Consider the following 24,749-nt stretch of genomic DNA (forward strand, 5'->3'; position numbering starts at 1 on the left):
CCTCCTGCCTCTCTAGCCTTGGGCCAACACCTCGTCAGTTTAGAGTAGCAATTTATAATCAAGTGCAGTAGCGGGTCGCCATAAGGGAGCCACAAGCTAAAAAGGAGCACAGACCCCAAATGTGATCTTGATTTTACTGTACAGTAGTGGGGGGGGGGGGGAACCAGACGGCTAACAAACACTAGTAGAGAAAAGATTTTCCGTGCTATTTTTCTTAAATGAAGGTCAAACTCTTACACTGGTGAAGTCACGCAGTCACCCTTCTAAATTCTATATAGTTTTAAACATTGTCACAATGATGCAATCTCATTTTCTCTCCATTTCTGGAAGACCGTTTTCCAAAGGCCTGCCGTTAAATATGTTGCGTTTAAAAATTAAAGATAAAAAATGGATGGATGGATTTTTGGAAATGAGATGCTGAAAAGTTTGTCTTTTTGAAGAATTATTACAGTAAGGGAAAAAAAATCATTTACTGAGTACACAGAATATGCAAGAGTTAGAGGAGGAATGAAGGCCAATGTGCAAACGTTGAGCATATTGACTGCTTCTGCTAGAACAGCCATTTAGCCTCTTTGAATGAACCAGTGATGAGTAATAGGACACAGGGTCGGGGTGGGGGCAGAAGAGGATGAAGAGAGTGCATTTGTTTAGGTGGATAAGAGGAAGTATGGACCTTAGAGAGTTTGAGTGACAAACCCTCACAGTGAAGGTGTCCTTCACCATTTCCAACATCAGTCCACATTATGTACAGAATCTGAACAAACTCTACAAAGTAACACCACAGCACATGTCACTTTCTGTCACTTCAGCGGATAAAATCCATGCGGCAGATGAAGAATTTGGGCCTTTTCTGGGTTAACACAGAGGAAATCAGCTGCAAAGGAGGAACACAGAATCAAATTTCACTTGCAGCAAAAGATGAAACCATGTCACGGATTCAATTGTGCGCTGCTTTTTGTAGCTGATTACAGCAGCAGACGAGCTGGCGTGCGCTCAAGCACCAAAACAAGCATGCCAGATGTTAAAACAGTCGAGTGGGATGGGGATGGATAGGACTCTGGAGTTTAATTGCTTAGCTAGCTTGTGCACATAGGTTGATTAGATATCTGCGCTGCACACGGCACGGCCAAGATAACAGACCTACAGCTGGATCGTACGGCAGCTCTGAATGTGTGCATGTGGGTGTGTGAGTGGGGAGGAAAGTGCTGTGCCTGCACAAGGCATCCATCAAAGCCAACTAAGGCAAGAGATTTTTTGGAAGGCGGACGAGTATGGCGCGTTAGTCCCACCAGGCAGATGTCACCATATGGAGGACCCCACCAATGATATTTCACAGACACACACAAAAGAAAGGCCGTAGATGCCATTTGGGCTCTGTAGGGGGGGGCTGTCGGAGTTCACATCATGTTTCACAGTCTTCCAAAAGCTGCATTTAAAACTTAGGTGGAGGACAGTTGCATATCTGAAACACAAGTGATAAATTCGAGAGAAAATAAAAGCACAAGGAACGTGCATCTTTCAATGTTTTTTTTTCAAAACTAATTACAAGTCTCCATGTAAATGCAAAAATATTTCGCAACAGATGCAAAGTCAAGAGCACTACAAGACAATATGCAAAGATGAAATGTTGCCGTACTGAAAGTTTCACTCGTCTGGTGGGGAGGGTGCCTTTATCAGCTCAACCCTCGTCTTTCACCGTTCTGCTCACTTCAGTTCAATGAACACAGAAGCCAATCAGTTGAACTCTAGATTTTTGTGGGTTTTTTGTTAAACAGCGCCGTGTATCATGTGCCGGATCCGTCTTTCACTGCTCTTCTATGGACTCCAGTGGGGAGGCATAATGGCTCATTTATGACTCAAATGCATGCAAAAACCCACCCGGCGTGGCGAAGACAAGGAATTTTTCTCATTTAGGAAACAACTGTGGCATGAAATACGCAGGAAGGAAGGAGAATGCAAGATGATGGCAGTGAAGTGTGATCCTGAATTTTGTTAAAAAATGTTTCAGCAAAGCAAGGAAGACAATAGTAATTAGGAAAACCTAAAGATGGTTAGTTTTCAGATGAAGCGCAGTTTTCGAGAGCTAAATATTGATCATAGGGAAAGAAGCTGCAGAGGGGGAAAAAATGCAGTAATTGTGAAGGGCTTGGGTAGAAGAGAGCAGCTGGTGGTGGTGTTTGTCTGGATGACCCAACAGAGCTCCCATATGCCAGACAGATGCCAGTATGATGAGTGGTGACCATAGACAGTTTGGCTAAAGATGTAACTGCATGTTCAAGAAAGCCCCCTAAAGGGTTTAATTTATTTATTTTTATTAACCACAGAACTGCACATTTCACAGTTTTTAATCCATCAGTTCCTACTGATCTCATCGTCAGATACCAGGAAAACATATTTCCATGAAAACCACAAGTCAGTTTGAGTGGATTCAAGAAACTGACATGAGACTAAATGAGAGACGGTGTGTTGGTGTGAGGCTTTTGATGAGCTGAACGACAGGTGGTGCGGGCCCGGCGCTTTGGCACTGCTTGGTTTTTCTGACTGGCTGTGAATCTGAAAGAGTGAGTGGAACGCTGGCCCTCGTGCCATGTCCAGGTGGTGTTCTGGTAAACGTGGTGTGAAAGTGATGGACGTAAGAATGAGCTAATGCTGCACGTCTTTAGCAGGTTGAGTCCTTCTGGTGCGTAGGTAAGCTACGACTTTATTTATTGATTTTAAAGCTGGTGAAGGAAAACTTACGTTTGGATAAAGTGCACAGAAAAAGCTGATTATTAAAGGTTTGTTTACGTACTTGTTGACTTAAGTCACTCAAGTGAAAAGGGGGCAATGAGATCCTTAATGTATGCTAAGCTTTTAGAGTCTGTAATTAAACAAGCAAGTTTAAAGAAATGACAACTTAACCTTTATGACATTTACCTTTTCTGTTCTTTTTGTCCTTGTTGCTTAATCACAACTTTAATAGGGTAAACAAATATTTTTCTCTACTTTTTTTCCACAACTGGAGGGAAAACACTGAAATCAGATTCCACACCCTTCAATAACTGTTGGTAATGCATCCCGTTTTGTTCTCTCATGTAATCTCAGACCCTCTCTGTCTGCATAGAGAGCAGAAAAACTGCACTAAACAGTCATCATCAGAGCATGTACTGGAACATAACGGCTTTTATGTTAGTAGCCCACACTGTTTCAAGTTGAGAGTACTTGGCTGAGAGACGGTCCTAAGAGACGTCTCTCGTTCAACATGCCCATGCATGAATACTGCATGGCAAGCAGAGAAGAGGCCAGGCTTTTTTGGGGGTGAGGGGATAAAAGGGGGTCTCTTCAGACTTGTCATCTTACAAGTGGTTTGATGGAGAGGAGCTTGTCTTGTAAGCACCATAGCTAACCAGAGAAATAACTCTCTAAGGCCTGTCATGACTGAGTGGGACGAAGGAATCCCAAAGTGAACATCAACATGCTGAATGGAAAGCAGGTCTTCCATACTTAGTCATCATCAATGAGGCTGACCACAATAATTGGTAAATACCTCTTAATGATTATGGTCAGAAGAGGAAATTGTCACCATGTGGCTTATGTGCATCACATAGTGATGCACATAAGCATCACCATGCTAGTGAAAAAATTACTAGTTTTGAAACTAGTAATTTCAAAATCATGAGAATAAATGGCTTGTTTCAGGTTTAAATGGGAGTCTTAAAGACTCTTTTGAAGGGAATGCATGGAAGTATATTATGTCTGGTGACAAAAACCAGGTGCTATGTGAGCTCTGTAAGGTTTCTTACAGAAGCACAGGCTTGATGCACTAGCTTCCTAAAAGTAGGACAACAGGCTAATCAGCCAACAGAATAGTTCAAACTACCATTATTATTTTCAAGCTGATAAATGTACTCTTTAAAGTTTCTAAAAATTGTTGATACATCTTACCCAAGTATTAATGCAGCCAAATCAAGGTTTGATTGACTCTGGTCCCGAGTTTAATAATGTCCAGTCTTCATGTAGGCAAAGGATATTGTTGATTTCTAAATGGTCGATCCTCCAGGTCCCTGCTAAACTGCTCCTTATGGTTTCTTTTTTCTTAACTATAAGCATCATAATACATGTGCTGAGCCAGTAAATGCCAACAAGTCATTTTTTAAGTGCTCTCAAACATCAGCATCATAATGTCAGCGGAGCTAGCATGTCCTGTCTGTCTGTCTACCTCATAGGGAAAGTACTTTCAAACAACGCTGTTGTGTTAGTCCTGTTGGCTAAAGAGGATCACAGATGTTTTGTTCTGGATGTAATCGCCGAGTTAGCAGAGTTTCAAAGTTGGGGAGATGGTGAATGTTTGTTATTAGAGCACTGCTGCTGGATGAAACGTGTCAATGTGAACAGTCATTATCGATTTGGATGCCAATGACTAATCTTTGAATAATAATTTTTCTTACTATCGATTTTGAGATAGCAATTAGTTTGACATACCTGGAAGGAGTCTTAAGATATTCAACAATTTTATTAGAAAAATGTTAAAGTATTTTGATAATAGAAACAAAGAGAGACAAGTGCAAAGGGAGACAAGTTCACATCATATTTGTGAGGGTCAGTGCCACTGATCTGAGGCTGGCTGGGATTTCTTCCTGTTGCCTGCTGGTTAGCCTCCCTTCCAGCATGGCTGTCGGAGAAGATCAGACACTTTGGTGGGAACTAACATGACAAGCCCACCAGCATGGGTTCATACAGTTAAGAGGTCACACTCATGTAACTCAACAGATCCACGTATACTGTCCAGCTCTCTCCCAAAGGCACCTTGTAATCAAAGGAGATTACAGTTTTATTCCAATTAGAATCTTTGAATATGCATTTTCTTTTCCAGAAAAAAAAAAAAGCTCGACAACATCTTGGTTCTCATAAGTCTAGAAATGATGGTGGGCAGACATTTATAAGCATTCATCATGGAAAATGGACTATAGTCTGTGAAGAGAAGCGTGCCAGCTCGGTCCTCAGATCAACGTAGCAGGAAGACGTGAAAACTGGCTCGACTGTGTGTAGAGTCAATGATGACGGAGTAGAAACTGCCCATTTAAGACCCCATCTCCAATATTTCTTGTAAAATAGATATTGAGTCTTTACTGGGGAGAATACCTGCTGTCACACAGCCGTAGAGCACAACGAGAATGAAACCAGTTAAAAAATGAAGAAGGCAACTTGAGAAATCGTTTGGGTGAAGTTTCCAAAAAATGGTTAGAAACCACTTATGGACTTTTAAGCTTAGTCAGAATGTGATCAAAATCTATAGACATAAATGTTTGTTGTTTTTCCATTTCACTTTAAATTTGCAGATTTTGTGAAATTATATGCTATTTTATTTCTTGTCTAGCTAATAGTCTCACTTGTCAACTTTTAACATTTGTTAACACGGAAGATTGCCCTAGCATGCTACCACTAGGTTTAGCAAGTTTTACGTTTTCCAGCATAAGTATCACTGAAGAATGAAACAAGAATGAAAACCACAATATATGGACGGGTAAAACCTGGACTAAACTATTCTACACTTCACTTGATTTCTATTCCTTTGATTTGTGGCAGTAAAAAAAAAGATTCTTAAAAATAGTCTTATCTCTAATGTACCCTGTCACCATCGCCACTCTGTCATTAATTTTAATCCAATAATTTTTCCTGTACTTCATTAAAACGTGTAATAACTATGAGGGCCAGTCTGCTAATGAGCAACATCTGGGCTACATGAAAAGAAGATTGCCCAACAGGCCTAAATTTGTAGCTGTGCATCTTGAGTAAAGAAGAGCTACGTTTCCATGTAGCATAAAATCAGTGTCCTTAGCTGTTCTTTGCAGTGGATTCCATGATACAAAGCTTCCTTTGCAGTATAGTATATGTGCCAAACTGCAGAATAGTGCTTTGATAAATGGAACGAGTCATCCCTGGAGGCATCCTGAACGTGAGCCTCCACACTTATTTCCTGTATGGATTCCCCACATCCAGCCACACAGCTCAATCTTCAGCTACACTCACAAACTCCATTAACACAATTACCCCGCTGTGCCATTAACTACAGTGGGGGTTCTAACTGTGAACTTTAAAACAAACCACATGAGGCAGTGTGTGTGCAAAAAAAGAAAAGACAAAAAAGATGCATAAATAACAAAAATCTTCTTTGCATCTTAAGCTTCTCACAACTTCTCAAGTTGCCTAAAGCGTTTTACAACTTCAGAGAGCCCTGCTCGACGTTTATACATGAAAAGAAGGACCTCCGTTTGAATGCAGCAACAATATAGGCAGAGAACATTTAAAAAACAAAACTATATTTCCCAAGGGACTTCCTGGGTAATTAAAGATTCCTCGACTCATCTGTCACTCTCACACTTAAAAAGCTACCTCACAGCTGTTTTCCCCACAGTCTACTTTCTGCTGACACACTCTGGCACCCCCCTCTCACTAAAGGTCTAACACAGGTGTTCAGATACATGAGCTTAGCCTTTAAACGCCGCTGCTACATCTTAATCTAGTCCTAAGGGACAGTTTAGAGATGAGGCCTGGATCGATATTGCAGAAGTGAGCGCTGGTGATTTATAATAATTGCGCCAGCAGAGAAGTGACAAACGCATCCGTATTTGTAATTGACTTGTGATTATCAAACTGGAGATTATTAGCTTGTAACGCTAATGAACTTTGCGGGGCTAGCACCAGTGTCAGTTAGCTGAGGTGACTGGACGAGACAGCTAGCACCAAGTGGCCTGCCACAGTTTGAATCAGTCATGTCGCTGGCAGCTGCTGACAGAAAACACTGGTGAAAAGCAGCCGAGCACAACAGATAGTGCTGCTAACCACACAGCCATCTTCCACTTGAGCTGCCATGACAGACTCATTACATCTTGGACAAAGAAATATCAGGTCTGGGTGCAGATTTCTGTGAGCTGGTCAAAAATAGATGCTGCAGGCGCTTTCTGTGTAACCAATCAGGCAGAAAGAAAAATACATTTCATATCTATTTCTAATTCTGTTGAGCCAGGTATGCTTCTTTTTTTTTTTCTTCCACTAAGCGAAGACGCCGTTCAGGTCTTGCACCTCTACCTTCGCTTTAAATAGTAAAGGAGGCATTATGGCATTATCAGCAGAAGTCTCACAGGGCAACACCAGCTGATGCAAGCTGCAAATAATCACACAACATTTTAAATCAGAGCTCATTATCAGGCTGCTGCCAGGTCTGATCTGAGCAGCTCTCCACTCTAATTCCTGGGGATTATTACTCATCATGACATAGCACTGAAAGACAAAATGCAAATTAGAACATGCAAAAGCCAAACAAGCTTCCCACCAAATACTGTGCAGATCACTTGCTGTTGCTCCGCTTAGATAAAATGAATACCAAGGCCTATTAAAAAATAATAAAAATAGAGAAAACAGTGAGGGGAGATTGGTGGGATTTTTTTTTTTCTAACTGATGATAAAAGCAATTTGACAAGCGATAAAAAGAAGCAGAGGATAAATTGCAAATGCAAGAACAAGCAAAGTAATTAAGAAGCGAGTGATAAAAAGATACAAGTTCTAGGGAACAAAGGAATCAAGATCAAGTTGATGAAGAGAATACTTTGTCTTGCACACACACTTTTCACATTTTGCCAAGTTACAAACCTTATTTTATGATAGATGAAAAAGTAGGTAAAAATCTTCAACACTGACCAGTTGGAGAATAGACTTCCCACACCATAATGCTGCCACCACCATGTTCTACAATGGGCATGGAGAGTTCAAGGTGATGTGCAGATTAGTAAGGATTTTCTATTCATCCACTGATACTGGAATCGGCATCACACTGGATTTAACACACAACTTCCAATTCAGGCACTGTTGTGTACAAATGAATGAAACGCTTCCTGGAATTTAGTAAAAAAAAAAAAAAAAACATTATGTAAATGGCCACAACAAGGAAAAATCTGGTAGAGTTCAGGGTTTGTTAGTGTTCAAATTAAAAAAGCAGAATTTCATAAATGTATAAGGAACAGAATTTAGAGGGATAAATAAAAGAAGAGGGAAGTGTGTTAGTGAGTATCAGGGTGAGCGTCCATGTGGCACGATGCCATTGTTTTAAGAGTTTATAGAGCCAGGACCATTTAAGAGAAGCTCAGCTTATCTGCTCTGCCTGAGGAGGGGAAACGCATCAGAGGTTGTTAGAGAGGGGGACTAAATGTTTGTACACAGAGAATCAATCAACATGGCAAACATTCATCATCTCTGGTTTGCTTTAGGTATTAACTTTTTTTAATACTTCATAGACGTTATTTTGTCATAATAAATGAGCTATTTGTCATAATAAATTCTTTGTCATAATAAATTCAATTAGCTTTTTGCATCTACACCCATAGGAAAATCAATGCCCACTTAATTACATAATTGTCAGAAATTCTACTGGAGGAAGAAAAACAAAAGTCTTCCACCAACTCAAGAATAGCAGTTGCCATCAGGGGCAATCAGACCAAATGACATGGTTGACACTGCTCTAAATCTGGCTGCCTGAGGCAACTATTACTGAGCTGGTGAGCTTTGCTAACAGCTCATTTATGACACCAACATGCTGATTATATGTACCCGTGGCCAACACTTTATATCGCAGCCACTTTACCTGGCAATCTACAAAGTACAGCAGAACTCCACCTAAGGGGCTGTTGAAACAAAAACAAACATTGGTACAGAAATAAAAGTTCTCCAGATCTATATCTGAATCAACATTAACTTGATTTGGGAGTATTAAATCTGCCTAAGTGGATACAGTGTGCAATTATTACATTATCTTGGTCATAATTTTTGCTTGTCATCTGTTTCCCTTTTGTCTAATTCCACTTACTTTCCCAATAATCTGCAGCAGGTATTAAATCATAATGCACGTCTCATTTTGGGTAAAAATGCTAAACAGCAGCTGTTCATATGGTGTGCATCATGAGCATCTACTAAAGTACAGCTTAAGGTGGAATGCACTTGAAAAAGAAATAAACTCCAAATGGATGAAAATCCCCTCCCTGCTGTCTCCCTCTTGGGACAAAGCCACCCTCAAAGACTGGTGTTAACCTTCGGTGCACTTATGACTGACTATTAATGGCTGCTCAAGTGCCAATGAACATTACAGCCCATCTGTTATATAATGCTTTAGAACTTGAGTACAGATTACAGTGACCATGTTCCAATCCCCAGCACTGGATAAAGAACAGACAAACAGGATGAGATGGGGAAGGACAAAAGTCACTTTTACATGTAGGCTGATTGTCTGAGTGGAAGAGGAGGAGGGGTGTGAACGAGGACGCAGAAGACGGTGTGCCGTACTGTAGCACCGAAGGCTAAACGAGATGAAAAATGAGGCACGGATCCAGGTGGCATAAAAAAGGTTATATCTTAAAACATTTTTTGGCTGTTGCTCCTGCAGAACAGTATTTTTTGTTGTGTCACCAGAAGCAGGAGTCGTGGCACCCATGAATCTCTAAGCCAGTGTGCACCTTGTAAACAAATGACTCCACACAAACACAAGTACTGTAGATCAAAGATGCAACCATTTACTAAAGCAGCAGGGATAACTGTAAATTCACCCAGCTGACACTGTGAACAATAGCTCATCTAAACCACTTCGTCACTTGCTTACATATTTATCTTTTCAGCACACGTTTAAAAAAGCAGAACAGGTGTGGAATATGTCTTAACAGCTGACTTTAACATGGGGTTCATTCAGACCAGCCCCATTTTAGCCTGCTTTATAATTGAGCTCTTCTTTGTTTGCCTAGAAAGTCCGGTTCGATCGGGGAGGTGTGAATGCATAATAGAACCCTGATGCAGACCAAACAAAAACGAAGTCCACTAGGTTGAATGCATATGTGAAGGCCAAGCAGACCGGAGACCACTCCAAAAGCAGGAAGTGAACTCTCGTGCAGGGCATCCTGGTTGAATACAATCAAAACAGATTCATGACTAGAACTAGAGCAGGGGTCTCAAACTCGCGGCCCGTGGGCCAACTGCGGCCCTCGGGACGATAGTTTGTGGCCCTCGCCTTAATATGAAAGTTTAATGTTAGTGCGGCCCGCGAGTTTGATATAATTGGCACTTTTCAGTGTTGTGTGCGGAGCTGAACGAACTTACCAATCACCGTGGAGTATATTGCTAATCGGGGGCGGGACATCGGCCGGGCCTATTTGCATTTTCTATTTGTCATTATTTGCATGCGGTACATGCGCAATTTCCGCGGCTGCTCCCGCTTCACGTGCTTCAGCATCCAGTCTAGACCCGGAAGTTGCTGATCAGTGTAACGTAATTAAGGTTAGGTGCTGTAACGCTTGGGTTGTGTTTAAGGGAGGAGAGTAGGCGGCAGATTCGTCAGGACGGTCAAAAACTCACAACCACACTGGTACTGGGAATTCCACAGTGTTGTCCTCTAATAAATACGCTCTTACAAAGCCCGGTTGAACGACTGCTATATTATCAGACATGAAAATTGAGCAGCGTCCAAACAACCCGTAACATTACTAAAAAGCAGAGGTGTGACCAAGTCACTGTGTTGTAAGTCTCAAGTAAGTCTCAAGTCTTTGTCCTCAAGTCCGAGTCAAGTCTCAAGTAAAGACAGGCAAAAGTCGAGTCAAGTCTCAAGTCAGGAACCTTTAATTTCAAGTCATTTCGAGTCGTTTTTATTTTATTTTTTTTTTATAATTTGCAATTATACATAAAATTCAAATAATAGACCATTTGTTCGTTTTAAAATATGTATTTATCTCAAATGATAGAACATGTGTAGCTGAACACAAAGTATAAAAAACATTTTTAAATTGGACCACTTTATTGCCCAGTTCTGTTAAACTTGATATTCAATAAAAAAAAGAGGAAAATGCTGACATTTCCACAGCACAATACAAAGAACCATAACAGCAGTTTTTTCCTCTTTTCTCTGACCTGTCAAAACAATATATTGTCAATATAATTTCCCAACGTAGATGTCTTCAAATACACCAACCATCCTTAGATGATACTAGACCCGGCTCATCATCATGATGGGACAGAGAGACTCTGTTCCCTTGGTTCAGGTCCAGAATCTGCTTTCTGTTCCGGAGCCCCGCTCACTATCCACCGGCTTCCTGAGCTAACACGGTGCACATTATTTGTGGAGGCATTTGAAGGACCGGATTTATGGTAAATAATCACCAATTTAACCCGGAGTACACATGCTAACACGAAGTTAGCTAAAGTCAGCTATCTTACAGCAAAAGAAAAGCGCCACCTACCGATCTTTGTGAAGCTTCAAATGCCGGACAAAGTTGGACGTCGTGGCATCTCCATCCGATATTCTCTTCTTGCATGTTTTACAAGTTGCAGTTCGTTTTTTAGTCGAAAGTTCATAACCTACGTAGCCAAAAGAAATTACTCGCGGAAGCATATTCGAGCGGTTATTTCGTATTTCGTTCCCTGAGCTCTGTAGCTTTGCCGCGTTTTTTTAAACGTCCAAATCCTGTTAATTTGATTGGTTGTGCTGCAGCTACGTACACATACATACATAAGGAGAGAGGAAAACCATAGTGACGGTCTGCGCATATTGATACGGAATGAGTGAAATTAATTAATGACGCCACTTTATAAATAATGTGTTTTAAATTTTAAGACTTTGAGTAAAAAATATCAAGTCTTTTCAAGTAAACAGCTTCAAGTCGAGTCAAGTCCCAAGTCAATGGCATGAAAGTCAAAGTCAAGTCCGAGTCTTTGAGCATTTTTTCAAGTCAAGTCTCAAGTCGTGATTTTAACGACTTGAGTCTGACTCGAGTCCAAGTCATGTGACTCGAGTCCCCACCTCTGCTAAAAGGTTAGGGAGCTAACATGTCCGTCTAGCACGTTTCTCCCACGCTCTCTACAGAGAAGCCGTGGCGCATACTTCTGACATCATTAGCAATACTAGAGTATCTTAAAGAGACACTACACAATTACAGCTGTTACAGCGCCTGACTACGGCCAAATATGGTAATAGGTTCGGCTGAGGAGACCGTGTGTGTGAATGCGGCCCAGCCTCACCCAGACTCTACCTCCAGCGGCCCCCGGGTAAATTGAGTTTGAGACCCCTGAACTAGAGGGAGGAATGGCTCGCAGACTTTTACCAAAGACAAAAGAGAAATCCCACAACTGCTAAAACTATTTTTGTTTACATTTCACAAAGAAGGAAGATGTGCTAATGTGTTCTTCAGAGGTGCTTGTTATGTTTCCTTCAGTAACTCTTGGTGCAGCGCCACCACAGGCGAGGAGGTGTACATGTTTTTCAAAAGGTTAGCTTTGTTTGACAGTGCGGTGTGAAAACGTAACAACTGTTGCAATTTTGGTTTCCAATTGAACTGAGTCTACCAGACTACCAGGTGATGAGAAACAAAATAACAAAAAAATTATAAAAAGAAAGTATGACTTGGATAGCATCTAAAAGTAGTGTGATCTCCCTTCTGCTCATTGTTCCAAGTAGGATAAATGGAAGATCTCAATGATACTCAGAACCGCGACTCAGATTATGTGTGGAATTACCTTCAGGACAAGCTGTAGAGCTTTACTTTAACACAAACTTGTAAGCACTTTGGCAACACTGCTGCTTGTTAAGCTTCCTTCAGATCAAAATATCAAACTGTAGCCAGCAAGGAGGGGGCAAATGGAGAAACAGCTGTTGCATACTAAACAGGAACCATTAGATCCTACAAAACCTAAATCTGTGTGCAGTCTATAAGCCTATTAGTGGAATAGCTAGGAGGGTTTAATCACTGTCATTCGTCTGTAGGGTCCATTATGCCAAGACTGAATTATGGTCACTCACTCCACTGTGGAGGTCGGAAGTCGAAATACTCTCACAATGCACACTCTGAGGTGGGAGGTAAAACTTCACGGACAAGTGGGCTCTTACAAACAACTTTAGGCTTTGATCACTTTACCTCGTTGTTATTTAGTTAACCTTTGCACTTTATAGAAACACTTAACCGTTTCTTTGTGCATTTGATTTTCATATAAAAGACAGTGATTAATATAAGGGTTGTGTAGGAGCAGTACTTGTAGCAGGAATCCATATCTCCCATTTACTTTATCTTTGATGTACAGAGCAGCTTCGAGTCTGCAGGAGGAATTAGCATAACGAGTGAAGAGTAAATGAGCAAAGCTTCACCGTTTGGCAAAATGACACTGTAGCGGTGTTTAAATGTACACTGATTCAGTCACAATTTTACATGCAGTTATAATAGGCAGAAGTGCCATTAATTTTGAGTTTTTAATCATTTTTACATTCCAGGGTTGAATAATTACAAACAACTTCGATGGCCTAATTTAAAATATGAATAAGGAAAACAGAGGAGTCAGTGTGAGGTCTTTAAATTTAACAATCCTGCCAGTAATTCTGGTGCATCAGAGAAATGAGGAGAACTAGTTCCAAATTCTTCACTTTCACATAAATGAACACCTAGGTAGGTAAGGCTTGGACACAACTAGGTGTTCTGACAGGACAATGACCCTAAACTGATTTAAGAATGGATGAATCAGATTTAAATAGCACTTCAGGAATGAAGACCTGGAAATTTATGGACTGGCCCCTTGCCAGCAAACCAACCAATTTAAATTAGCTCCACCATTTTTGCTCAAATTAATGTCAATAGCTTCTAGATGTCTACAAAATTATTGTGGTTTCCCTGGACCTTGCTAAAAATTTAAAGGGGAGTTTGTATAAATTGAAGCTTATTTGTTTCCAAATATCACATGGAAGTTACTTGTAATGTAGTCATTCCACCACAAACAACAACAAAAAAAACATTTCAAAATAATTAATTAAAGTCCAAAATTAATAAGACAGGAGCATTTAAAATTCTGACCGGAGCTGTTACATGAAGAAAAAATATCTACATTTTATTCAGAGTTCATTTTGAGCATACATAAAAATGTATTACGTAAGAAGTAAATATCAATTGTTGCAGAAAAATGGAGTGAGGGCACAAACAAAATGACCTCAGAGGAGTGGAGCCACATTTCTCTAATAGCATCAGTGGATTGGAAGATCATGTAATGAAGAGAGAACCTGGCATGTGACTACAAATGATGTATTCAAATATGAAAATAATGGCACACAGACAAATCACAGCCGTCACCTCCTTTATGTCCGACTCTGATTGGAATCCGCAGGAGTTTGTAAATAACAGGGAGCGAAGTGAAAGAAAAACACGGTCTGGAAAAGAATAAACTAAAGGGTCCATCGTTGCAGGCATCCTCTCCATCATGTTGTCACACAAAGCTATAAACAATTCGAACCTGTCCGTCGCAAATACAAGCACTTTTACTTTGACATGTTTAACTGCCCCGCTACATTACAAACTGCAGCAGCTGTTAAAGAGATGCCGGTCATGGAACTCTCGCTCAATACCATTCTGACTGCAAGGACTTTGGTGTCCATCAATATTTCACACCCAAACAAGAAACAGAAAAGGCACTTAAAATAATACACATAAAAGAGCCAACATCAGCACAAATGTTGAAATATCAATCCGTGCAGCGTATTACACCCCGCCTGTGGACTGCTCTTCTCAGTCAAGCAGCTACAGCAACAGAAGAAATCTCTGAGAACTTTTTAACACTCCACTCACCATTTTCTGCAGGTGCTTCTCCTTGCGGACGTCCACCATGACCAAGCCCTCTTTGACCAAGCCCAGGGCCACGTCATCCTTGGTGTCCCCAAACTGTATTGTGACGTGTGGACAGGTGGCCCCTGAGTACTCCACATTCAGCAGGCATTGGCTGTTCTGGATGTCCCGCACCACACAGTCCACCACATCAGCACGGGCGTCCTCCTGGAGAAGGCAGGGGAACAATTGGTGTTTTCAATGGGGCAACACTTTTTCGGACGCAAATTTTTTGTTCATTCTGATCAATACAAAACTTGAGTGCGAATTTACAGCAGATATTTCAACACATGTCTGGACAAAAAGCTAAGTGGATAGATGAACAGATGGCTGGATTGATGGTCGGTTAAATCACAGATGAAAATAGATAAAAATACCATGGATAAGGGAATAAAGTGTGCAAATACAAATATGTTCCCATAGTTAACCTGGCCTGGAAAATGCTCAAAAGAAAATCTATAAATTTCTAGACTGCAAAGGAACACTGGCATGTCAAATATTAACTTGGGTTAAAAAGAGGGGAAAAAACAAAACACAGTTAATTACAATAGCGCTAGACTGTTAAAAACCTGTGGCTGCTGATGTTAATTCAGTATTCTGAAGCGTGGCGAACACGGACTGAACGGCTTTTTTCACTTCCTCTGCTACCGTCACTAAAACTACAGCACAGAAAATTTACGTCGTTGATCACAAGTTTCTCCTTCTGTTCTCTGATTGAAAATCTACTGTAGGCAATCCAACCAAAGAGAAGAAAACACAGACTGCGCACATTTCTTTTGTGCGTGAAATTGCACAGGAAGTCAATGGCCAGGCTACACTGGTGCAGGACATCTTTCAAAGCTGTCCTCTTCTCCCTTGAACTTTTCAACTCTTAAAATCCAGCAATTAAATGAACATATGGAGAAGATGATAGTGACACAGCTGCAACAAAATCTTGACCTTATGTCCTTCAGCAGATGGGGTGAAAATGAAACTAAGAGAGTTGGCTTTGGCACCTTCAAAAGAAAGAAGACAGCATAAAAAGAAAAAACAACAGCCCCTCGCCCCTTCCAAACAAAAAACAGAAAAAGAAAAAGAAAATCAGCTCCTGGCCATTAACCATCCCTTCCCTACACCATCTATCTCTTCGCTACCCTTCTTTCTCGCCCTGGTCTTGTCTCCATGGTAACCCCCTTCCAGCTAGCCACCCTTGGGCATCTGCGCGTCTGGTGTATGTGTGTGTGAGTGAGCGAGTGTGGGCAGGGAGGCTTATTCGAGGAACAAAACTAGAAGGGCCTTTTTTGTCCCCTTGTCTCCCCCTGGTCAACTTGTCACAGTCGCCGTGGGGACGCTCGGGGCGAGGGGGAGACGACTGCTGATGAAGAATAGAGTAATGCTTATGAAAAGACAATAGAAAATTCATAAGGACCTTTCAATGACTTCATCTTTCACGCTACGCGTTGAAAAGAGCAGTTTGATGTAGGGACATGTGTAGATGAGTAGACTTAAAAACAATTTTAAGCAGTTCTTCCGCCACAGATATAGACTTCACAAGATCTTAAACCGTTTCCTTTTTTGCAAATTTTTAAACTATAAAAACAGATGTTAATAACTGTTCATTTACAACAGATATTTCTATAGTCATGAGGAAAAAAATACATGTGGAACAGATGGACCTGATCAGGGACACGAGAACTACAACTCTTGGAAATACTTATCCAAATTTAAAAAGTAGGATCTCTGATTTATATAAATGCTTTAGAATCTACCATTTGTAAATCAGCCATAAATCAAACTGTGAGGGCTGCATTTCATCTCGCAGGCTTTTAAAATCAAGTTTCAGCATCAAACTTCTCTTGAATGTGCCTGAAAAGTATTATGGAAATTACTGTCATAAACTGTTCCCTACTTCACAAAAAAACTGCAAAGATGTGAGGTGTCGGATGTGTTTGTCGACCTTTACTTTGCGATTTTAGCTTAAAAAGTCATTTCTTGTTGCCAGTGGATTTTGCCATGACTGTGATTGGAAAATGGGAAATGGTAATGCAGTATAAGTGAAAGGAGCTTATAAGTTAATGAGCTGCCTTTTCTTTTGACTATTTTTTTTAACTGACAATCTCGATAAAAATTTAATCTCCAATTAGCTCAAAAAGACAGAAAAATATTAGTGGAGCCATGTGAATGGAATGACAACCTTTAAAAGGGAAAAACACAATCTAAAAATGTGATATTTTTTGCACCTAAAGTTGTAGTTGCTGCAGCGACGTGTCATGGATGTGACATTCATGATGCCTCCTGCTTTGATACAAGTCACCAGGACCCATCTCAGGTAGAAAATAAAATCTAATCCCCCCCCCTTAAAACAGAAGAACAGTAGGAGTTTGTCACGGCTGACACTTTTTGAAAATACTGTCACTTTACAGAGTATCTGATGAGAAACAACAGGATGCAAGCAGTGGGATTTCATCCAAATGGCAGACTTTTAGTCTTCGAAAAGAACTTTTCAGAGAGTGACTAAGACGCCAATTATGACTTGTGAAGACAGATGTTTTGTGCAAGGGCATCAGGTGGTGGGTTAGGGGAGGAAGGCAGCAACCTTTCTAACAAAGCTTCTGTACCAGCGGGGCACCATGCTGTCAGTGTGTCAGATAGCAACCAGAAGAAACGGAAATCTGAGACAAAACGGAAAGTTGAGACACAGGGGCGACGGAAAGACGACTGAGCAGAAGAGGTGCAAGGTGTGTGTCAGACTGAAAGGTGTGCTACAGGTTTTTAATGTTTGTGTATGGGAGCTTTAACATGGAGGTGAACCCTGTGTCCCACGGGTTGCTCCAACAGATGGGCTACTTCATTACTGACTCATGAGAGGTGGCAGCACAGAGCTCAGACAGCCTGCCTTTCATTTATCATTTTTAGGAAGAAAGTGAAGAAATTCGGGGAAAAAGAATGACATTTTCAAATCTAATCAACTGTTTATATTTATGTATATATAAAAAACAAATCGGCTTGCATTCATCAAAAGCAGACTTTAACTCAATAGGCACAGATAAACTTTAGCAGCATAGCCAAACAAACAAATCCTGCAACTCGATGAATCCCGGGATCATATCTAAAGTGGTCTGCATCTTATGCAGCCTACGTGACACAGAAATCTTCTAAAAGCAAATCACACGCAGCAGAATAAATCCAGGATTTAAGTCTGCGCCAACAAGGCCTACAGCTAAAGTAAACCCGCTTTGGTTTGATTTGTATGCAGTCGGTTCAAGACGCTGCCAACGAGCCGACCTCCTGACACACAAGCACACGTACGTGCCTGTGGTCACTGAAGGTTGAGTAAACATGATTATTGCTGCAGAAAACAGCGGAAGGTGCTCAACCATGTACGTACTCCAGCGTAACAAGTAGATATCATCTCTGCATAGGAAAATAACAGTTCAGGCTGCTGAATAATTGAAGGGAATGTTATCAAATTTGTTTAAAAAGAACACAGATGGTAAGTTTTTTTTCTTTTTTTTTTTAATCTTTGTGCAAACATGAAAAACTAGTGACTTTGCGTTTGTCATTGCTCTCTTTTGCTTCTGTTACATCTATTATCTGAGCGCGAGCATCGTTTTCACAAGACTGCCTGGAATGGAAAGTCAGCCTTGTCTATCAGTTCCAGACTTATCACACGGTGTGATTTGTGAAACTCAAACACTTTTCATGTCATGCCAGGAAAGTCAAACTTTCAAAAGTTGGCAGAAAGCGGGACGGAAGAAGCCGATATCTCGGCTAATTTCAGAGCTCGTGGCTGCAAAAACATGTCTGCTCATCTGTGCACTTACGTCCTGTGGGACCTGGATGAAGGCGAAGGTGTACTCCGTGGCCTGTGCTGGCAGGGTCCTGGTGCTGAAGGCGGGAGGTATGGCAGCCAGACGGGTGCTTGACACAACTTCTCTCTGAGGAAGGACACAGGAAGGACATTTGAAACCCGGCACACAGCAGCTTTCATACGTGTGATGTTAACGACATCTTGTGATATTAAAACGTCACAATATTTCTTGTCTTGACGGTGTCTGGGAGCGATATTCAGTTGCTGATGCCATGAATTTATTATGAGTCCTAAATATAAAGGTGAGTGCCTTAAGCTGTATCTACATACTTGTTTTTGAGACTTATTTTCAAATGAGAAAATAAGTACTTCTTAGTTTCTCTGTACTAAAATACGTCTTGTTGGACATTATCTGGATACATTAGCCTGTATATATCACTTTTAAATTTGTTTGACGGCATTTTGAAAAAAAGAAAGTAACAGAATGAATGATAAAAGAGGAATAATTTGCAAAAACTACATCAGAGTGCAATACAAATATAAAATCTAATAAAAGAAAGAAACATTGCATCCAGGAAATAAAATGTTTCATTTACAAGTAAAAATCAAATATTTATACTGTAGTAAAAACTGCTGAAATGCAGATTCATACAATTAACACATCCCTCCATATTTACAGATTTCTAGTCTTATGTCACATTGCATTGTGGGGCTCTCTTGGTGTCAGTAAAATTCAATGATACTCACTGTACCATTATTCTCTAACAGTACCAGAATAAACGGAGAAAAAAATGTGAGGCATCTTCTTTCGGTTGATAAAATACTTCACACTCTTGTAAGTAAACCATATAATCGTTGATACACCTGCGTAGGTGCAAGTTCCATATGCGTTTCAGCTTAGCTAAAGTAAGGATGAAGACGGCCCAAGATGCAAGATGTGATAATCCCATCATCGTGCTGTACCGGGTGAATCGACTGAAAAGTCTGAATTGGTTGACGCACTCAGAGTGGTATGTTTACTGGCCTCGGCAAGACACTGATGTAAGGAAACAGATTTATTTTACCTTCAGAAACTTGCAGCAAAACATGTTTTGAATGTATAAAGTAGGACTGATGTGTATGAATGCACAAATTAAATTGAGTTGATCTGAATATGTCAATGTTCTCTTGATCGGTAAGTCCAATATTGAAAAGTCTAATTTTTTTCCCCACTTCATTAAATGCATCCAAAATCACCACATTTTTGGTCTACAAATGGATTCACATGAAAAATGTCTCTTAAATTGAATTTCCTGCATAAATTGTGATAATTTTAGAATCTATCACTTTTGTTTTTTGTTGTTTTTTAATAAGTAGTAAACAAAGGCTGATTATTGCATTTGTTTTACCTACGCAGTCTAGAAAATAAGCCTATGTTTTGGGGTCATTTCGAGATATAAAGCTACAAATGAATAATATTTACTATACGTTTATGATACAAAATCTATAAAAAATGTAAAAGCTCTGTTCAGTCACTGACCCATAAAGGTTTTAGCGTGTTGGGATGTCAGATAAATACAGCCATGAGAACTCAAGAGGTAATTTAGCGACCCTCTCATATCTTTAGTTAATGTGTTCAATGAACTGTCCAGTCTAGACAGAAAATATCTCTCAGATTCATAATGACACAATGTTAAGATTTATCTGCATGATATGAGACTTTGATGACACTTTGAATGTAGGCTTTAAACCTGAAAATGACAAAAGTGCTCCGCTGTGCTTGCTAATGATCACATAATAATTCAGGTAGCGCCATGTACCTGAGAGAGGTGGCAGTATTGTAGGCTAATAGCTCGTGACACAAGGGCATGAATTCAAGGCCGGTCTGACTCAACCTGAAATGACGCAAAACTACTACAAATGAGAGGTTGCGGAAATCAGCTCGTGTTTTTTTTTGTGTGTGTGTACCAGGTCAGCCTCGGAGAACAACACTTTCAGCAACATGCCAGGATGCATTGCATCTGCCAGCCAAACCGTGGTCTGTCCCCCCTGCTCTGAGGTCAGTCGCACACTGTGCCGCTCCACTGCATCATGGGAAAACTCCCGCGGGGCGGGGGCTGGCTACATGAGCCACTCGGTGATGATGCAAGCATGAGGATGCACGTGGGCAGAGGACTATACTGCCTTCGTCATTGCCGAGTAAAATTAAAAATACCCAGGGGGAGGCAGGAACCGTTTCATTCTGAAGAAAACCAGGGTTTCAATGAATCTTCTGTTTAATAGTTGCCATTTTTCAAACATTTGAGTGCAAAACTAAAAAAAAAGAGAAATGACAGGATGCAACAAATCAAATTGTTTTATCTGTGATGCTTTTGTTTAAAAATGCTTTGAATTTTAAGGCATATAAAATACTTATTTAATGTAAAATTTTGCAATAACTTTCTGATACTTGTTACAACTGCACACGTGACTCCTTTTGTCATCAAGACATTCCATAAGCTTTAGAACCACACTTTGTGACTGAAACTTTGCACATCCTGAAACTTTGATGGTTAAAATTTTAAGTCCAGAGGCCAAAAAATTGTAGTTAAATAATTTAAAAACCTCAAAAGGTTTTGGTGTATCAAGTCAACATAAATGACTTGATAAAAACTAGAATAAAATCTATACTTACTTTCTGACCAAGTAAAGATTCTGTTCTGAACTTTTTGGGTTTCAATAATAAAATACCATGAAAATAAAGCAAGCAAGCAAGCTGGCATTTTGTTTCTCATATAAACTTCAGGTAAAAGGGCACAGAGACGTCTTAGAACATAAAAAAAACAAAACTTGGAATATAAAAATCCCCACAAAGATTTGAAGAAAGAAATTCCTATGTGCATGTTCTTCAACTCTAAAGATCAGCACTTTGCCTTATTGAGAACACTTTCCCGCCACGCACGCACACAATCAGATTTATTGCTACAAAGTTACTCACGTTGCCATAGTCGATGTAGAAGACATGAACCTTTGCCGGTGACTCAACTTTCTCCACTCTGGCTCTGTACCTGCAGCAGCAGAAGAATAATTGGGGGGAAAGAAAGATAGCGAGAAAGGGGGAAAGGGTGGGGGGGTGGGGGGGGGGAATAGAGAGTAGGAAAAGAGAGATGAAGACAGAGGGCACAAGAGGAAAAGGAGATGAGTAAATGATTCTGTGCTTATTTCCCTAGGGAGAAGGTGTTGGAGGATCTGTCTGTTGTGATCGGGGTAGAGGAGCGGGATAGGATGAACAGGCTGGGGGTGTGCAGGTTGGTGAGGGGGGACAGAGGAGATCTATCAGGACATAGGCGGGCGGTGGAAATTGCACGGAGGCCTCTTTGCAATAAAAGGCAGAAATTTAAACCTGTTATTTTTTTTTTTTTTTGCCGTGTAGAAAATGACGTTAGCGCATTAGTGCTAATCATAGAGACCCTGGAGGTTTTTCATTGTGGTCCTTTATTTTCTGGGACATTTGAAATGCTCGATTTCCACGCAAATAAAAAGTAAAAGCAGCGACAATCAGAAAGTAACAAATTACAAAACCACCTTCCTGAATAATAGCTACATATAGAAAGAAACTTATGCATAACATCACCTCACCTGGACATCACTCTGAATTTTGAGTAAGAAAAAAAAAATGGCACTAAAGACAAATTGGCTGCAAAGCAGGCACAGCCGGAAAATAAAAGACCAAATAATTAGGTTTATGCGGGTGAAGAGAGAATAATGAAGTAAAAAACTGCAATAATAAGGAGTTTGAGAAAAAGGAAACGACTGATGAACAGAGGTTTTATTCTTGTCCGTTTGTGTTTCTGGGAGGACTTGCATGGTAACAAATTTTTAATTACTCCCCTAAAGAAACAAGTCTCCATGGAGAATGAACCGCACAGTTCTCTGATACAAAGAAGGAACAATGCAAACATAATTAGCTTGCTGAATAATAAAGGACTGCCAGAAAGACACAAATCAAGATATTTTTCTCGCCGTTTAAGTGGCAGACGTTTCTTTTTCCCTCCTCTCCGATGTGAAGATACAGACTCCGTATTTCCTGTTCAAAATGTCCCCCGACTTGTACTGGTGACATATGAAGTAGATTAACTTGTGTTTTGCCCTAAAAGCAGAACAGGAAGATAGAGGGCAACACCTGTGTTGGATGAACATTTGGTTTTTAATTAGTTGCATGATCTTTCTTTCCCTTCCCTCGCCTTCTTGACTTCTATTCATCTCTCATGACCATCTGTGAACTTTAAACACTCAAAGAGACACGGAGAAGAGATTTTGTATGTTGCTGCTTGGAAACCGCTGCTTTGTAAGAGCTAATCAAAACACTGTAGGTGACTGCTGTGGATGCGCCACATGCTGAAAGCAAAATCCTTTGAATATAAAGTTGCTCAATCACCAAAGGAAATAAAAATGGATATAAATAAATAAATAAATAAATCCCTTCTGTTAGAAGTGCTGCTTTACAGGGAAATTTTAACTCCGGCTATTTATGTGGATGTTTTCCTGACACCACCGATACACACTCCCAGCACAAGTATTTCCCTGTTAGAAGTCAAAATGATTAAGGAAGTAATCTGTTCAGAAGTGTGCTGGAACACTGTGATCCACAGTAATCCTACCACTCAAATTTAAGGGAGGAAAAAGGTCAAATGAGTGGTTATAAGGAGCAGGCTCTGCTAGGACTATCCGGTTCCGCAGTAGGACACCTTCACATCTGATCTAACTTAAAATGGTGTGGAACTCACTTACTTACTCTATACTTCTTACTCAGCATTTTTGAAATGGCAGACATTCAGCTTTGTGTGCGTCTGACGCCTTCAGTAAGAAAGATAACCAAGGTTGCAGGGTGCGAGGTTAAAAATTTGTAACGCTTTTGAAGACAGAAATGCACACATACCATTCACCATCAGCGAACTTGGCTAGGCAGTAGTCCCCTCTCCGTGCCGAGTAAGACCCTTCAACGGGAGGATGGGCAGCGATCTCCGCTCTCATGGTTTCCATCAGACTCTCCAACTGGCCTCCTGATGAAATGAGTGGAAATTAAATTACAGTGTTGAGCTACAGCATTATCATTTCTCAAATCTATTCTAGATTCATCTTTGATGCAGATTGATTGTTTCTCTATTACCCTCAAACAATATAAATTGACGGTACAGGAAGGTTATGCATGGACTGGGTCTGATTTTCTTTCCTTTTTTAACAAAGTGTTATTGCTAAAGAAGGTAAATACTTGGCTTTATTTGTGAGAAGAAAATAATCTGACAATTACTTTTTAGTTCACCCTAAGTGTGTACTATAAAGCTGTTCCAACACAGCTGTCCAGAGAACAGAGCAAAGTTGAAACAATGTAAATTATTTGGTGTGCATTTGTTATATCACGCTGCTGCAAATGGCATCAAAATAGAACCAAATTGCTTTATTTCAAAAGGCAGCTGTGCAAGAAGAGAGAGATGGGAGATTTTTTTTAAATTTAAAAATAATTCAGCTCTTATAGCGTAAAGCAAGAACAACCAGGTCAAAAGCAATCTTATCACCTCTAGATACTGACACCAAAATTACTATTAGAAATACTTAGTAGCTTTTGTAACTGCTAAGCCCATTAACACTATGCAGCTTATTCTGGTTTGACCCTGGTGGTGAAGTAGAGCTTTGAGTTAAGCCAGCTCTCACAGTGGGCATTTATGGCCCATCAAGCCATTATATCATGAGCCGCAGACCCATTATAGTGGATTCAAGGTGAGAACGTGGCTGTCGATACGCAGGGAGACGGAGGAATCAGATAGTAAGCCACGGCTTCATGGGGAACCAATGACTGTGATAAGTGGCTGCCTGATTTGTAACCATCAGCGCAAATTGGGACGCCGATTGTGAACGTGCATCTTGACGAGAGCTACTTTTCAGCTGTTTGAGAAATGCTCGCGGTGTGTTTGTGTGTTTTAGAGACCGCTTGCTCATCCGTGTTGGCAAGTGTTTGCCAATGACTGTGTTTTGGTGTGGAGCGGTATTGAAGTGTATGGAAGCAATTACAGCAGCTAGTTTATTAAAGTGGCCAATAGGAATTTCCATGGTGATATTTTTAGAGGACATTTTCAGAAATCAACCACTTGGAAGGGGGAGGAGTCTGCAGGCAGGAAAGCTAATTTAATGTGCGACTGATACTCTTTATTCAGACATTTGGATGATAGTAAACCCAAGCAGGACTAATGTTCTGTTTATGTCAGCATCTCACTTGAGGCATTAAAATTAAAAGAAGCTTCATTTCCAACACTCTACATGTTAACAGCGAGGAGCTTTTTGCAGAAACATTAAATAAA

At 40.4% G+C, this 24,749-nt stretch overlaps 1 protein-coding gene and 1 long non-coding RNA gene across 2 annotated transcripts in view; both read right to left on the bottom strand.

Annotated features, from left to right (window-relative positions):
- The window catches only part of snd1 (staphylococcal nuclease and tudor domain containing 1), a 179,889-nt gene that overhangs the window by 2,769 nt on the left and 152,371 nt on the right, over window positions 1-24,749 (bottom strand). Inside the window, exons 19-22 of the mRNA XM_028043522.1 lie at window positions 23,333-23,456; window positions 21,392-21,461; window positions 18,449-18,562; window positions 14,610-14,813 (exon numbers count right to left, since the gene is read on the bottom strand). Coding sequence (XP_027899323.1) covers window positions 14,610-14,813; window positions 18,449-18,562; window positions 21,392-21,461; window positions 23,333-23,456 — 512 coding nt within the window. The remainder of the gene's footprint in view (window positions 1-14,609; window positions 14,814-18,448; window positions 18,563-21,391; window positions 21,462-23,332; window positions 23,457-24,749) is intronic.
- LOC114160762 (uncharacterized) lies at window positions 1,729-10,501 on the bottom strand. Its single transcript, XR_003598846.1, has 3 exons — window positions 9,956-10,501; window positions 7,822-7,827; window positions 1,729-1,743 (listed from the first exon to the last, which is right to left on the bottom strand). It is a non-coding gene; the product is annotated as an uncharacterized LOC114160762 (long non-coding RNA).

This window comes from Xiphophorus couchianus, chromosome 17 (assembly GCF_001444195.1).
Source record: "Xiphophorus couchianus chromosome 17, X_couchianus-1.0, whole genome shotgun sequence".
Taxonomy (NCBI): Eukaryota; Metazoa; Chordata; class Actinopteri; order Cyprinodontiformes; family Poeciliidae; genus Xiphophorus; species Xiphophorus couchianus.